At 38.4% G+C, this 17,776-nt stretch overlaps 1 protein-coding gene across 1 annotated transcript in view; it reads left to right on the top strand.

The window, feature by feature from the left end:
- LOC126277970 (dynein beta chain, ciliary-like) overlaps positions 1-17,776 on the top strand; it is a 694,172-nt gene that overhangs the window by 375,477 nt on the left and 300,919 nt on the right. Inside the window, exon 19 of the mRNA XM_049977623.1 lies at positions 14,311-14,544. Within this exon, the coding sequence (XP_049833580.1) occupies positions 14,311-14,544 (234 nt within the window). The remainder of the gene's footprint in view (positions 1-14,310; positions 14,545-17,776) is intronic.

Below are 17,776 nucleotides of genomic sequence, written 5' to 3'. Positions count from 1 at the left end.
GGTAGTTCTTTGGGACATGCCATTTATAGAAAGCCTACCCACACTGACTTGTATCTCCAGGCTGATAGTTGTCAACAATTGGCTAAACAAGAAGGGGTACAGTACTTTGTGTCTTGGTTCACAGGGCCCATGTTATCTCAGACCTGGAGAGTTTTGTCTGCTTAGTTAGCCCATCTTGAAGTCACCTCTCATCGGAATGGCTACAGTGAAATACAGACCAGACGTGTTATGCTATCAAGCAACTATGCACCATGTGAGTAATGATAATACTGAGCTGCCACCAAAGTCTACTCCCTTTTGCCCTAGGTATAGAGCATTTCAAACAGGATTGGTTGTATTTTGCGGAAACATAATGTGAAGTGTGTTTTACAGCCACCACCTAAGATCAGGGTTCTTTTAGGTTCTGTAAAGTGTGAGCCTGGTTTGCGCAAGCTAGGCGTCTATTGTACTCCTTGCAGTTGTGGCATAATATATATTGGTCAGACTATCAGGACTGTGGAGAGCCAGTGCACTGAGCATAAGCATTACACACACTTACAACAGCCAAGCAAATCCACCATTGCCGAACATTGCCTTGGCTCCAGTCATCCTTTCTAATAATACAACATGGTGATTCTGGTGTGCACTTTCAGCTATTGGAATAGTGTTATTAAGGAAGCTGTTGGAAAGTAAATTAGCAAGTAACTTTATAGATAGAGATAGTGGTTTTTGTTTAAATTCTTGATGGAATCCTACACTCTCCTTTATAAAGAAGTAGAGGGACAGAGTTAATGCTATCTCACCCATCAATTATTAATTCCACTATTGATAATTTCTGATGTCGGTCATCTTTGGTTTGTGATAGCACTAGTAGTTACAGTATGTGTCTTATCTTTCCAGAGTTTCTCTGAAAACCCAAGGTTTTAAATTCCCTTGCACAGCATGTACTCGACTTAGTTGTATCTTGAAAATGGCTGCGTGTGCTCTTGTTGAAATGCTGGCAGTTGTCAACTGTGTCACCTAACTGCATTCCTTACCTGACTGCATTCCTTCAAGTTATTTGAATATGTCGACAAGATGATTGTGGGTGTGCACCACTTATTGTTCTTACAGGATGTTTTTGAGCAATGAAGTCACTCTTTCTTCAAGATGAGTTACCCGAGAATATTATTCCATATTATATTACTGAATGAAAATATGCAAAATGTGTCAACTTACTGATTTTTATCTCTTCAGTTTTAGCAATTATTCTAAGTGCAAATATGGCTTTTCCACCTCTAACATGAAACAAGTTTCCTGGTGCATTGAATTCAGGTGTTCTAAAAAGTCATTCAAATGCTCACTGCCATAAGGCCAAATAACAAAACATCATCTATATATCTGAAAAACACATAGGTTTCAACTGCACCTCCTCTGAGGCATGTTCCTCATAGTCATCCATAAATAAACTGGCATTGATAGGCGACAAAAGGCCTCCCATCGCAACTCCATCTGTCTGCTTGTACAGGTGTTAAAGGATGGCTGTCTTCCCTTCCTTGATGTCTTGGTCAGGAGGAAGGTTGGTAGTTCTTTGGGACATGCCATTTATAGAAAGCCTACCCACACTGACTTGTATCTCCAGGCTGATAGTTGTCAACAATTGGCTAAACAAGAAGGGGTACAGTACTTTGTGTCTTGGTTCACAGGGCCCATGTTATCTCAGACCTGGAGAGTTTTGTCTGCTTAGTTAGCCCATCTTGAAGTCACCTCTCATCGGAATGGCTACAGTGAAATACAGACCAGACGTGTTATGCTATCAAGCAACTATGCACCATGTGAGTAATGATAATACTGAGCTGCCACCAAAGTCTACTCCCTTTTGCCCTAGGTATAGAGCATTTCAAACAGGATTGGTTGTATTTTGCGGAAACATAATGTGAAGTGTGTTTTACAGCCACCACCTAAGATCAGGGTTCTTTTAGGTTCTGTAAAGTGTGAGCCTGGTTTGCGCAAGCTAGGCGTCTATTGTACTCCTTGCAGTTGTGGCATAATATATATTGGTCAGACTATCAGGACTGTGGAGAGCCAGTGCACTGAGCATAAGCATTACACACACTTACAACAGCCAAGCAAATCCACCATTGCCGAACATTGCCTTGGCTCCAGTCATCCTTTCTAATAATACAACATGGTGATTCTGGTGTGCACTTTCAGCTATTGGAATAGTGTTATTAAGGAAGCTGTTGGAAAGTAAATTAGCAAGTAACTTTATAGATAGAGATAGTGGTTTTTGTTTAAATTCTTGATGGAATCCTACACTCTCCTTTATAAAGAAGTAGAGGGACAGAGTTAATGCTATCTCACCCATCAATTATTAATTCCACTATTGATAATTTCTGATGTCGGTCATCTTTGGTTTGTGATAGCACTAGTAGTTACAGTATGTGTCTTATCTTTCCAGAGTTTCTCTGAAAACCCAAGGTTTTAAATTCCCTTGCACAGCATGTACTCGACTTAGTTGTATCTTGAAAATGGCTGCGTGTGCTCTTGTTGAAATGCTGGCAGTTGTCAACTGTGTCACCTAACTGCATTCCTTACCTGACTGCATTCCTTCAAGTTATTTGAATATGTCGACAAGATGATTGTGGGTGTGCACCACTTATTGTTCTTACAGGATGTTTTTGAGCAATGAAGTCACTCTTTCTTCAAGATGAGTTACCCGAGAATATTATTCCATATTATATTACTGAATGAAAATATGCAAAATGTGTCAACTTACTGATTTTTATCTCTTCAGTTTTAGCAATTATTCTAAGTGCAAATATGGCTTTTCCACCTCTAACATGAAACAAGTTTCCTGGTGCATTGAATTCAGGTGTTCTAAAAAGTCATTCAAATGCTCACTGCCATAAGGCCAAATAACAAAACATCATCTATATATCTGAAAAACACATAGGTTTCAACTGCACCTCCTCTGAGGCATGTTCCTCATAGTCATCCATAAATAAACTGGCATTGATAGGCGACAAAAGGCCTCCCATCGCAACTCCATCTGTCTGCTTGTACAGGTGGTAAAGGATGGCTGTCTTCCCTTCCTTGATGTCTTGGTCAGGAGGAAGGTTGGTAGTTCTTTGGGACATGCCATTTATAGAAAGCCTACCCACACTGACTTGTATCTCCAGGCTGATAGTTGTCAACAATTGGCTAAACAAGAAGGGGTACAGTACTTTGTGTCTTGGTTCACAGGGCCCATGTTATCTCAGACCTGGAGAGTTTTGTCTGCTTAGTTAGCCCATCTTGAAGTCACCTCTCATCGGAATGGCTACAGTGAAATACAGACCAGACGTGTTATGCTATCAAGCAACTATGCACCATGTGAGTAATGATAATACTGAGCTGCCACCAAAGTCTACTCCCTTTTGCCCTAGGTATAGAGCATTTCAAACAGGATTGGTTGTATTTTGCGGAAACATAATGTGAAGTGTGTTTTACAGCCACCACCTAAGATCAGGGTTCTTTTAGGTTCTGTAAAGTGTGAGCCTGGTTTGCGCAAGCTAGGCGTCTATTGTACTCCTTACAGTTGTGGCATAATATATATTGGTCAGACTATCAGGACTGTGGAGAGCCAGTGCACTGAGCATAAGCATTACACACACTTACAACAGCCAAGCAAATCCACCATTGCCGAACATTGCCTTGGCTCCAGTCATCCTTTCTAATAATACAACATGGTGATTCTGGTGTGCACTTTCAGCTATTGGAATAGTGTTATTAAGGAAGCTGTTGGAAAGTAAATTAGCAAGTAACTTTATAGATAGAGATGGTGGTTTTTGTTTAAATTCTTGATGGAATCCTACACTCTCCTTTATAAAGAAGTAGAGGGACAGAGTTAATGCTATCTCACCCATCAATTATTAATTCCACTATTGATAATTTCTGATGTCGGTCATCTTTGGTTTGTGATAGCACTAGTAGTTACAGTATGTGTCTTATCTTTCCAGAGTTTCTCTGAAAACCCAAGGTTTTAAATTCCCTTGCACAGCATGTACTCGACTTAGTTGTATCTTGAAAATGGCTGCGTGTGCTCTTGTTGAAATGCTGGCAGTTGTCAACTGTGTCACCTAACTGCATTCCTTACCTGACTGCATTCCTTCAAGTTATTTGAACATGTCGACAAGATGATTGTGGGTGTGCACCACTTATTGTTCTTACAGGATGTTTTTGAGCAATGAAGTCACTCTTTCTTCAAGATGAGTTACCCGAGAATATTATTCCATATTATATTACTGAATGAAAATATGCAAAATGTGTCAACTTACTGATTTTTATCTCTTCAGTTTTAGCAATTATTCTGAGTGCAAATATGGCTGAACTAAATTATGTTAAGGAGTTACAAATTGTGCTTTTTCTGGTTTAAATTCTCATCAATATGGACACTTAAGAATTTTGAAGTTTCCACCCTATTTATTATTTTCTTACCATGTTTTACACTTATCATCGTGGGGATACTCTAAATATGTTGTGTCTTTTTACAATTGAGGGTGAGATCATTCACAGAAAACCACTTAGTGATACTGTTAAGAACATTGTTTACCATGTCTTCTATTGCTGTACATATGCTCAGATTGATTACAGCCAAGTGTCATCTGTAAAATTCTACTTTTTTCTTATAAGATGAGAGATCATTTACATATATGTGGAACAAAAGCAAAACAAAAATTGTGCCTTTTGGAATCCAAGTCAGAATTATGTTCCCAAACTACATTGGTTGAATTACTAAGTACAACTTTGTCCATTTGTTTGGCTAGATATGATGTTATCCATTGGTTGGCTGTACCGGAAATCCTGTAAAACCTCAGGTTATCTAAGAGAATATTGTGATTCACAGAGTCAGGTGCCTGAGATAGGTTGCAGAAAATGCCAGCTGGTGCTATTTTGTTATTTAATGCTTTTAAATTTGGCGAGAAAACATATAAATGGCATTCTCAGCAGAGCAACTCATCTGAAATCCAAATTGTGATGTACTAGGGATGTTATTGTTGCTCTTATGAGATACTGTTCTACAATACTGGATGGATATACAGAGGTGGCCAAATTATTATGGTAAAGCTGCTTTAAACTCAATTTTTTAATGAAAATTTTGGTAACCATATAACAGTGTAAGTATATGAATGTTTTAGTACTTTGTTTGCATTCCTTTAACGTTTTTCAACATCTCTATTCCTTTTGGTAAACTTTCTACTAGTTTTTTTTACAACTGTTTTGAATATCTGGGTCATAGATCCATGTTTGCGTCAGCAGTTCTATGAAACATTCTTTGTTTGTGACCTATTTTCTTTATAACTATTTCCCACAGATTTTCAATTGGATTCATGTCTGGGCTATTCCCAGGCCATGGAAGTACAGTAACACCACTTTCACCCAAAAACTGTCCCACAATCTTATCCTTATGACATAGTGCTCCATCATGCATGAAAACATAACCTTTGCCATTAAACCATCACCTGGTCTGAGGCAGAAGTCTCTCTTTTAATACTTTGAGATATTATCCTTGATTCATTGAACCTTTAACAACGTACAGATTTCACGTACCTTTCGATGAAAAAATGCTCCAGATCATAACTGAAGTGGGATGCTTCACAGTATGGCATACACTGTTTTGATGAAACTTCTACAATTCCCACCTCCTCTTATACTGGCTACTTTCTTCATGTGACACAGAATATTGCATCATTACTGAAGTCCACATGGAAGTAAATATTAAGTCTTCCATTACCACCACACATTTCATTACTAAAAAAATATAGTGATAGTCATAGGAAAATTTTGGTAGCCATGTCAGCCATATCCACAAATTTTTCAAGAGCAACATTTGGAAATGAGTTCATTTAATGAAATTTGTACTAATGTAAAAACAAAGATTCCAAGACTTACCAAGCGGGAAAGCACCGGTAGATAGGCACAATCAATAAAACACACAAACACACACACAGAATTTCGAGTTTTCGCAACCGGCGGCCGCTTCGTCAGGAAAGAGGAAAGGAAAAGGAAAGATGAAAGAATGTGGGTTTTAAGGGAGAAGGTAAGGAGTCATTCCAATCCCGGGAGCAGAAAGACTTACCTTAGGGGGAAAAAAGGATAGGTATATACTCGCACACCATCCATACATACATGGCTTGTGTCTGTGTATGTATGGATGGATATGTGTGTGTGTGTGTGTGTGTGTGTGTGTGTGTGTGTGTGTGTGTGTGTGTGCGCGCGCGAGTATATACCTATCCTTTTTTTCCCTAAGGTAAGTCTTTCCACTCCCGGGACTGGAATGACTCCTTACCCTCTCCCTTAAAACCCACATTCTTTCATCTTTCCTTTTCCTTTCCTCTTTCCTGACGAAGCGGCCGCCGGTTGCGAAAACTCGAAATTTTGGGTGTGTGTGTTTGTGTGTTATTTTATTGTGCCTATCTACCGGCGCTTTCCCGCTTGGTAAGTCTTGGAATCTCTGTTTATATATAAAATAGAAAGAAACTTCCACATGGGAAAAATATATTAAAACAAAGATTCCAAGACTTACCAAGCGGGAAAGCGCCGGTAGACAGGCACAATAAATAAATAAAACACACAAACACACACACATAATTTCTGGTGTGTTTTATTTAGTGTGTTTTATTTATTGAAGGCAATTCCTGGGGTGATCTTTGGCTTAACCATTTTTAAGCAATTCCTGGGGTAATCTTTGGCCGAGGATGGGGTCAGTGCACTGGCAGACCTACTTTACACATAGCTCTTCTTAAGTTCCAGCTGACATTGTCATTCCATAATCCTCCAACTGCACAGAGAGTCATTTGTGCATTGCTGTTGATTAACAAATTTTTGGATTAAAATTTTTTAATGTTAATCAATGTCTATTACGAGATCCTGTGCCTGGAAGCAATTTGATGCTGTGCGTAGCACCCTTCTGCCAGAAGTGTCCTAACAATGGCAACAAGAGTAGGTGAAATGTCTTTGTTGCTATCCATAACCTCAAACTGCATGACTCCAAAAGAACTGAAATAAACCACTCACTTGGCCTCTCATCTCTTACTTGGAGTAAATTCCAAACAGTATACTTAAATTCTTATTCACTGTTTCAACAACTGATAATTGCTAATATTCTCAACAGTCAACACAACACTCAAAAAATTCGCATTATATAATGATTTTCAACTGTCAGTGTCTTGCATCATTGTAGCTGACCTATGCAGTTCAAAATTCTCTACAAATGCCCAGACTTACCTCTGAACACTCACATTCTCCTCAGAATAATTTTATCTGACCTGATTGTGTAAATGCATATTAAATACAAAATTTCAAAGCAAATGTTTGGTGCTTCAGTTTTACCATAATAATGTGACCTCCTTTCTAATTAAACTTTTGCTACTTGAGCCAGTGTAGATGGAAAACTATTTCTTGTATGGATACCCAAATTTATAGGAATGATGTTCAGAGTGTGCACCGCAAAATTCGTATTGTTAGTAGTGTTAGTGTCATGACTTGCTGTTAAGCTCCAGCACCAGTGCAGTGACATAGGATTGAAACACAAGCATCAGTCTGCATGATGGTTGCAGATAGTCAACATGTGTCTTGACAAGGTGAACTGGGCTTTACTTGTAAAGCTGTTTTACCAAAACATCATCAATATTGCTGCTGCTCTTTGCAACTATCATCACATTGAAGGAGCACAGAGAGGTCCTCCTTCCACAGTGGGTTGAAGAACATGATTAGGAAGTTTGAATTACCTGCCAATTTGGGAACTGTTTGTGGAAGAGGCTATTGCCCAATTGAGCCACAAATTGTTGAGTAATTTACTGTTCCCATGGCTGAAAATGCTGAACTCAGTGACTGATCTTCAAGCACTGAATAATCTGTGTCGTGACAGCTTAACATTCCATGGTCCATCTTTTGGAAAGTGCTGTGAACAACTGTGAAATGATATCTTTAATGTGATTCCAAGCTCATATGCAGATGATCAGTACATTGAGCAATGTTTGTAATGTGAAACCTAAACATGCTATACAATTAACAAATGTCACCCTTTCACAAAAATTAAAACGTGTTCCTTTCAATTGTTTCTTCATTATTTCTCTTATGCATGTCCTTAAAAATGTTTCCACAACATTTCATTGCCATGTGATCACTCATTTTTCATGGGGGTCCTCTCAGGAGGTGAGTGTCTAATTGTTCTGGTTTTAATGACATTAGCTGCTTTTGGGTATTGAAATTGGTGACAGATGAAAGTACATTCTGGACTGGACCTCGAACCGGGATTTTCTACTTCACGCGAATGGTTGCCTTAACTGCCTCAGCCATCTCCGCACGCATCCCTTTTGACCCAAATTTCCAGCCTGTTACTTACTACTAATGTAGTGACACCTACCGAAGAAACATTTACGCAATCCCTGATTCCCATAAGAGATCAAACATGATTTACATCTGCATTGAAATAAGGAATCATTTGTCATCGCCACCTTATTGATGTGTACCAATGATCTGTCTCTAAGCACGCTGTGATGGCCAAGGCAGTTAAGGTAATTGCTCACATAAAGCAGGAAATGCAGGTTTGGGTCCTGGTATGGTATAAATTTTTACCTATTACCATTGATACATTTCAGTGCCCAAATGCGGCTAAGATAGAAGGCATTATTAAACATATTTGCTACCTGTGACTCATCATTTATAGCCCCTCAACTAATTAAATGTTGATATTATCGTCTTTGGTGACTGGTTGTCCTGTTTCATTTCACTACATTCCACGTAGCCCTAATTTTTGCTGATTTCTGCATAATGTATAATATGTTCCTTGATTTTTAATAACTTTTGTTACAGTTAGTAATTTTGAGTAGTTTTTGTAGTGTACAAATAATGCAGGATTTCTGTTTGTTCTTGCCAGCAGATATCCTTCCCTTTCCCTGTCACAAGATGCCTTAACCCCACTAGCAATCCATGGCTTTTTACATTGCTGTTTAATGTCCTTAGTGGTTAGCTTATACAGAAAGCTATTTTCAAATAATGATACAAATTTAATGGAGTAGATTAAATTTTATGTAGCCATTTGGTTCATTACACATTTTATCCTGTATCATTTCTTGTAAAATATTCCTAAAGATATTTGTTGGTTTCCTTTGAGTATCAATACTGTAAAGCACTATCTTATTTACCATTACTAGCTGTGTATAATATAATGAATGGAGAGAGCATTTGTTACTGGCTATACAGTTATTTTCTTGTGAGAGAGATTATCAGTTAGGAGCCTATTATCTTTATCCACCTGTGTTGGAGAGTTGACTACTGAGGTCAAGTTAAGGATCAAAGTAAGGTTTCCAGATCATTTTTTCTGTAAGAATCCTTTTGAAAATCTACATTGAAATTACCACAGACTATTAATTGCTTACTGCTGGCTGACAGATGGCATAATAAAGAATCCAAACTCCTCATAAACACTCTAAAATTTCCCAGTGGGGATCTATTTACAGTTACAATTAAAAGTAAACTTTTTCCAGTACTCATTCAGAAGCAGACACTTCTATGTGTTGAACACTACAAAACCTACTTGCCTCAGTGTTACTGAACTTGTGTTCTGTCTTAATATATGTAATATCTCTTCTTTTTCCCATATTAGCTCTACATGAGTAAGATGTCAAGAGTGTAATCTTTTATATTTAACTTCTCTAAACCTGTTGATAGGTAGTGCTCAGATAGGTACAAGTTGTCCATCATTTCAGAACGATCTAAATTTTCCACACAGACAAGAGACTCTTCTGCCTCATTACTCACTCCTCTTATGTTCTGATGAAATAAGCTAACCTTACTTTTCTGTGTATTGTTAAGCTTATTGTGGGACACTTCTGTTATTTTAACACGCATGATAATAAGTGCCTGAACCTTAATTCTAACCTAAAAAAGTTAGCTCTCTGGCACCAGTAACCACAGGGATCTTGCTTTGTGTAATGGTTGGGGAGAGGGGAGGTTTATGTTTTCTGCAAGAAGCTCCTCCAACCTATCTTCCTCTCTCCTATTCAGGTGCAGGCCATGTATAGTATGCTCTCATTCTCAATTTTAGCATCATGCACAGTATGCATGTGAGATTTCATTTCAGTCAACAGCAGCCTGCTCTACCCATTGTTGACACTGCTCACAACAGTATTAACCCATGGCTTGTCATGGTGTTGGATGCCCTCCACAAAACTCTCATTCACGTGTTCAGTTGCTATTCCTATTTCATCCTGATCACCCCTAATCCTGTAATTTCTGTCTTTAGATGCACTGTTCCCTGCTCCACAAACTATGATAATATGATCCTCTTTGTCGAACTCTTTGCACAAGTTCCCCCCTGCCCTCTGTCACCTGGCTATGGCTAAGGCTATCACTTGGCCTTACAATAATTGTGAACTATCCTGTTTCTAATTTGACCTGTACCATGTGGCATACACCTCTGCCATAACTACTACCTAGCAGCAAGACCCTTTTCTTCATCCTTCTTCAGGTAACCAGTCAGACTTACTCATTACGGTAAGCTCAAATTCAAAAACATGAAGCCTCAGAAGGTGATCTGTCAATCTTTTGACCATACTGTGGAAAAGAGCAATACATAAAATAAGCAAGATTTACAGCACAGCTCACTGTTTTAAACATTTTAATATTCTGGGAATCTTAACAGTCACTTGCGAATCTATTGTTCAGAGTATTATGTACAGAAAGAAAATTTTAAGTACTATGATAAAAATTGTTTTGTACATGAGTATGAAACTAGGAACAGTTACAGTTTGCAGCTACATGCAACAAAGTTAAAACCAGTAGAGTTTGTTTTACAGTGACATCAAATTATATAATGAGGGTTGCCATAAGTTTCCCCAAGTAAAATCCTCTGATATTTCCCTTATTTACAGAAAAATTTTAGCATTTTTCCCTGACAAATTTTGACATCTCAAGGGCCTTTGCAGCTGTGGTACAAGAAACAATAGTGCAAATGACGAAATATCTGACAAAAATTTGCAAGCAGATGATGTATCCTCATGTGACCAACAATATGAAGTACTAACATCAACGTGTTTTGTAATGAACTGTTTTTAATGGAGAAAGCAAGCCAAATGGTACATGTTTTTCATTTAGACCACTGATGTTATTTTATTTAAATAAAATGAAACACATTTGGTAATAAAAATTTGGACTTCCTTGGAGTCACAAGACAGATTTAAAATACCTTCTCTGATTTCAGAAATATCTGCATAAAAAAGTAGGGCTCTTAAAAGATATGTAAAAGGTGGGGAAGAATTGTGTAAACCAACACAGTAGGTAATGCAATAAAATTTTGATTCTACTATTTTCATTATCGTCAGTTTTTACTCACTGTGTTATATCTATTATTGTACAGATATTATGTGATTTTTCTTCTGAGAAATCTATGAGTACTTAGCATATAAACTGTTAACGACTGACAATATTCTTCTTCTTATCGTTCATACTTTCCAACATATAAAACAACTTTTGAAATGTCAGAATGTACTAGAAGAAATAAAATGTCTATAAAATGCCACACTGTACGATTGTACATTGTACAATGTACTTGCAGTGACATAGTCGCAATTCCTGAGATCCATTACCCATGGCCTCTGGCCTGTTGATGAACGTGGCAGTCCTGGGTCCATGGATAAACCATTAAAATCTGCTGCTTTATGCCACACACAAACAGACCCTGCCTGCAGGGAGATCAGTGAGACTAGATCTGACGGGCAGGGTCTGCACATTAGTGGGAACCAATGGTTTACAGATAACGGTAGAAATGGCCTGTGGTTTTGGTCTGTCGTGGAAATCCACTCATGTGGACAGCTATTCATGAGCCACAGACAACATGTTAATGAAATGAAATGAGACCACGGTGATCAATCCGTGCAACAGATAACTTGTTCAAATACTATGAGAATTGATAATAATGAGGATAGGTGGCAACTTACCATAAAGATATTGCTGAGCCACAGCAAGCATGTAGACAAGGCAATTACACTCTCACAGCTAAATTTTCAGTCATACCTTTTGTCAGAAAACGAGAGCACATGCACTTTCGCACTATCACTCAGACACAACTCATGCACACATGACCACCGTCTAGTGACAAGATGTGGTGGCAGCACTGACTGCAAGCTGAGGGGAGTGATAGGAAGGAGAGAAGCACAGTAACGAGGAAGTAGAGTGCATGTACTTAGCTGCACTCAGCCAACACCTCAGTAAACAATTCATTTCATCTACTGAGACAAAAATGAGATTTTTTTAGTGTTTTTTTTCCATATTTTCCTAATATTTCCATGATTCCCCTGACATGTTTGAAATCTTCTGATTTCCAGAACCTGTGGCAATCATGATAATAAAGTACCACAACATATAAAGTAGATAAATATGATGTGCTCCATCAAAACAAAATTAAAAAATTATTTACAAAATAAAAGCTTGTTTAGAGTAATAGAGCAGCTAAATTAAAAAAGGTTACTTAAGTTAAGAAGTTGTGTATTATAGTATGTGTAGAAATAATGCAGTTAATAATATAATGAATAAGACTAAAAAACAAATGTAATTATAGATTAAAAGAAAATTTGTTTCAATTTTAGTGTAAGCAATTAATTTTAGGCTGTTAATTTGTCTATGTTTTGAATGACAAAACCCACAGAATGTAGGTGTTTCTCACACTAATAAAGAAATCAAATCAAATACATATCCTAAAATGAAGGAGATTGGACTTCTGAAGTCTCCCACCCTCATCCCACCAACACCATCCATCTCCAGCTCCTGTTCTTAAAACCAGAGTATGTCTTGGAAAATCTAAGTTTATTTTCTTAATATACTACACACTTTTTGTATTATTTCATTACTCATACTATTGCAATGTAAGGTAAATCATTCTGTCTTACTTTCTTAGTTAAAATGTGACATTAATGCTCAAATTATCTCTATTATCAGTTCAGCATAAATATAGCCATTTTGATCCATTGTTGAATGAAGATCTGTGAGTCCAACTTCTTCACACATCTTAATTTCAGCTTCATACACAGGAATGTGTCCTGCCTGTATTCTGATATTGTCTGTATATCTTTAATTTTACCATCAATTAGTCCATTTAATGTCACAAAAACTCCAGCAAACAATTTACTTAGACTGTCTCCAAACAGTTGTTTTGGCTCTATGTGCTACCCACATTCATTTCAGTTACATACCATGCAATATATCTTCCATTCCTGGCTTTCATTTAACCCATTTATGAACATTTTATGCACCTGTATGTGTTTTCATTTCCTCAATTGGCAACTCCTAAAATGTTCACTGGGTTAGGGTTAGTAGCAGAAGCAGACACTGTTTAAAACTCTATTCAGGCGCATTGACATTTACTTCCAAATATGGCTTTCATTTCTGAAATGAAGTTTTAGGCTTCCACTGTTTCGTTCCCAATCTGCTCATTGTTCTCTGTAACAATAAATACAAAGATTTATTGATGTGTGTAATGTCAGTTTTAATGTCTGCTCATCTTATTGTACTGGTTACAATCCACTATTCAGGACAGTGTTACTTACTTCCAAATGTGGTTTTCATTTTCCCAAATGAAGTTATAGACACATAACTTTATGCTCTCTCTCTGCCATGTGTCCCTCTTCTCATTGTTTTCAGTTATCATAAGAACATAGATTTATTAACGTATGTAATTTCCGTTTGTCACTGCTGATCTTTCAAAATACTGATACCATTGTGGTCTTATTGTACTCAATTTTCAGGTTTATTTCCATACGTGTTATATTTCATTCATCCATTATATAATGTAGTTTTGCTGTCAAAGCAGACAGTCTATAAACTGAAGGTAGTTTTGGGAAGGCTCATTGATGTCCACTCAATGCAAATCAGTGATTTAAAAATATCTGTGAAGACAGCAGGGAAAAAAGAATAATCCTTTGAGGTTAATTTCTGACATTTTGGTTGGGTCATCCACTGATATTATTTGACTTCAAATATTCATACTGAGATGTTATTTTGTTACATCAGTGTGATGAGACACTTTTATATGGAAATGATCTAGTCAAAATTTTTCAGCAGTCTGTAAGTTAATACCTTGCAATTTTTGTTAAAAATAAATCATTCTTTTCTAAATTTTAACACCTGCAATACTATTAGAACACACACTTAAAAGTTAAAAGACAGGAAGCTGGAAGGTTAAAATCAGAATCATTATTGAAGTGTTTTTAATATTTATAATTTTTGTGGAAGACACTGTAATATAAGTTTTTCTTTAAATATTTTTATTTTTGTGGAAGACAGAGTAATATACTTTTTTTCTTTTTTTAGGTTGAAATATGGCTAAATCGTGTAACTGATGCTATGCGAAGAACATGTCGTTATTATTTTGAAAATGCTGTTTCTACATACGATGAGAAACCTCGAGAACAGTGGCTCTTTGACTACCCTGCTCAACCAGCATTATGCGGCACGCAGATCTGGTGGGCTACTGAAGTTAACATGGCATTTGCTCACCTTGAAGAAGGCTTTGAGAATGCTCTTAAAGACTACCAGAAGAAACAGGTATGTAATTTCCTTCAGAGGTAATAATGTATTATTCTTGCAATGTGGGCCTCACTAGAGGGTTTACATTTCAATCTGAAAACATGTTTCATGAAATAATTAACATTATAAGTTGAAATTTGTTTTCCATGCCCACAATTCAAGCTATAAAACTGATTGTCATGTTGATTCTCCCCTTCCTCTAGGACTTTGAGCCATATTTTTTGTTCTAAAAGTAAAGCACTTAACAAGCTGTCAAGAAATATAAATCTAGAAATTAGGACTCCCAGAAGATCCGAATCAAAATCATTTCATACTGTTAACTTCCTCTGAACATTTGATTATATAGAGTTGATAATTGAATACATGGTTTCTCATTACAAGTGGCAGCTGAATAAAGTTCCAGCATTTTAATAACACATGAAATGAATATAGCAATGGAAAAGCCAGGATGGAATGACAACATGCCATAGTATGCCTATGCAAGTTGTTTAGGCTCCTGTCACAGTTCGTTAAACTCTAGACTGAACTGTGACAGGAGCCCAAGCAACAGGTGTAGGCACACGAGGGCCAATGTTAAACCTCTGAAATACTGCATTGATAATGGCTAGTCACTAGCCATAATCTGTTTTAATAAAGCTAGAAAGAAACTGGTGACTGATTGCTGCTCTCTATCATTTTGAAAGTCATTTCACAGTCATTGAGTGCATTTCATTTTCCTAATGGAAGCTAATTTGATTAACATTGAATACATATTTCTGGGAGAGTTCCACTTGTGGTATTCAGAAAAGCTGGTGTTGGTAGAAAGGATCCAGATGGAGAAGGCTGTGAAGCAGCCATTGAAGTGAAGCGTGTTATGTTGAGCAGCATGTCTCTTTGCTACAGTTTGTTGGTGGTAATTCATGCGGACAGATAGCTTTCTGTTGTCATGCCCATGTAAAATGCAGCACAGTGGTTTTAGCTTAGTTTTAAGGTCATATGACTGCCTTCACAGGGTCCCATGCCTGGGATGGGATATGATGGATAACATATTGTGTAGATTCGGTGTGCTGTGAAATACTACTGTGGTATGGGTGTAAAGGATAGTGGGCAGGACATGAGAAGAGGTAGTTGAAACCCTGTGACTCAGTTGCTCCAGTCCTGGGTGTACAGAGTTACAAATGGAGTGCTCCTTTGTGATCTGATGGTGAGAATGTGGAAGGTCTTATCTCTTTCCTCCTCACACCTACCGATCCATGCACTCCTACCTTCTCTGGGCTTTCTAAAGTCTATAAACCCAACCACCAAGGATGCCTCGTTGTGGCCACTTGCTGTGCCCCCTCCGAGGAAATCTGTGCTCTTATGGACGAACATCTTTAGCCTATTACCTATAACCTACACTCGTATATAAAATACACCAACCATTCCTCCAATAACTCCACAGTTGCTATTCATTTACCACACAGCGCCCTGCTCATCATTATTGATGCCACCTCCATCTACAGTAACATTCCTAATGCACATGGCATTGGTGCTAATGAAAAGTACCTTTCCCAGTGACTGACTAACTCCAAACCTACAGCCTCCTTTCTGGTCATCACAAACAACTATATTCTCAGCTGCAGTTACTTCATCTTTGAAGGCATCACCTATAAACAAATCTGTAATGGGCACTCATGTGATACCATCCTACACCAACCCAATAATAGGCCATCTAGAAGAATCCATCCTAATCACCCAGAATACCAAATCCCTCACTTGGTTCAGAGTCACTGATGACATCTTCGTGATGTGGACCGAGGGTGACGACACCTTATCCACATTTCTCCAGTTCCTCAACACCTTCTTCCCCTTTAAGTTCACCTGGTCCTCTTCAACCCATCAAGTTACTTTCCTCAATGTTGACCCCACCTCAAATATGGCTACATCTGTACCTCCAACCATATCAGAACTACTGACCACCAGCAGTACCAACCCACCCAGCAGACCAAGAAGTCCCTGCCATACAGCCTAGCCACCCATAGCCACCACATCTAGTGATGTGTAGCCTGCCACAATGACTGCCAGTATGTTATCAGTTAGGATGAATGGGCATAGGCAAAGGGAGTATACTGGCAATAAACAATATCCTACAAGATGATACTCATGATCTTGGTGTCTGTTTCACCATGTACCACCTGCATTCTTCCCCAGCCATCAGGTTCTCAGAACTTTACAGGTGGAACTGTCATTACAACACACCCTTGATTCTTGCCATCCATTTGGCCATTTGTTGCTTTCTTCAGGCTTAGTATGTCTTATCGGTAACTATTCCTTTCTTTTTCTTCTGACCTGCATATTTTACCCACTCCACCCCCCCCCCACCCCCCGACCGCCACTGACCTGCATATTTTACCCACTCCACCCCCCCCCCCCCCCCCCCGACCGCCACCTGCCCAACCTTTACCACATAGAATTCACTTAACTTTCCACTCTTATTAAGTCACGCATGATGTTGTGTCTTGCATATTACCCTATATGCCATCTGTAGGCTCTCTGGTTTTCAAAGCTACCCAACTATCAGTCTTTTCTTTTCCTCCCGTCTAGTAATTCTTCCCTGACCTGGGGTTCTGCACAATGTTTCCAAGCTCTACCCATTTCCTAAATATCACCAGTCATTTTCCCTCATCCCTCTTCCTTCCCCTTCAGCCCTTCTGCCAGGAGGAGGAGCCACTACTCCAAAAGCTCACAAATCCAGATACCTTTATACACCCATCAAAAAATGTTTTGTGTCACCCTGTTTTTCAGAACTGCTGAAGGTAGACATTGACTGTGGTATTGTATCAAAGACACAGTCTCTTTGACTGTTCAGAGATGTCACTAAACCCGGCCAAAGATGTAAACAACCATGCATGACCAGCGCCGGCTCGTGTTGTCTGCAGTTCAACCATGCCTAGACGGTCAATACCGTGGTTTGATCACATCTGCATTGTTACTTTGTACCAGGAAGGGCTCTCAGCAAGATAAGTGTCCAGGCATCTTAGAGTGAACCAAAGCAATGTTGTTCGGACATGGAGGAGATACAGAGAGACAGGACCTGTCGATGAAATGCCTCGCTCAGATTGCCCAAAGGCTACTACTACAGCGTATGACCATTACCTATGGATTATGGCTCAGAGGAACTCTGACAGCAATGCCACGATGTTGAATAATGCTTTTTGTGCAGCCACAGGATGTTATGTTATGACTCAAGCTGTGCACAATAGGCTGCATGATGTGGAACTTCACTCCTAAC

This window comes from Schistocerca gregaria, chromosome 6 (assembly GCF_023897955.1).
Source record: "Schistocerca gregaria isolate iqSchGreg1 chromosome 6, iqSchGreg1.2, whole genome shotgun sequence".
NCBI lineage: Eukaryota > Metazoa > Arthropoda > Insecta > Orthoptera > Acrididae > Schistocerca > Schistocerca gregaria.
This window is presented reverse-complemented; position numbering and strand designations above follow the sequence as displayed.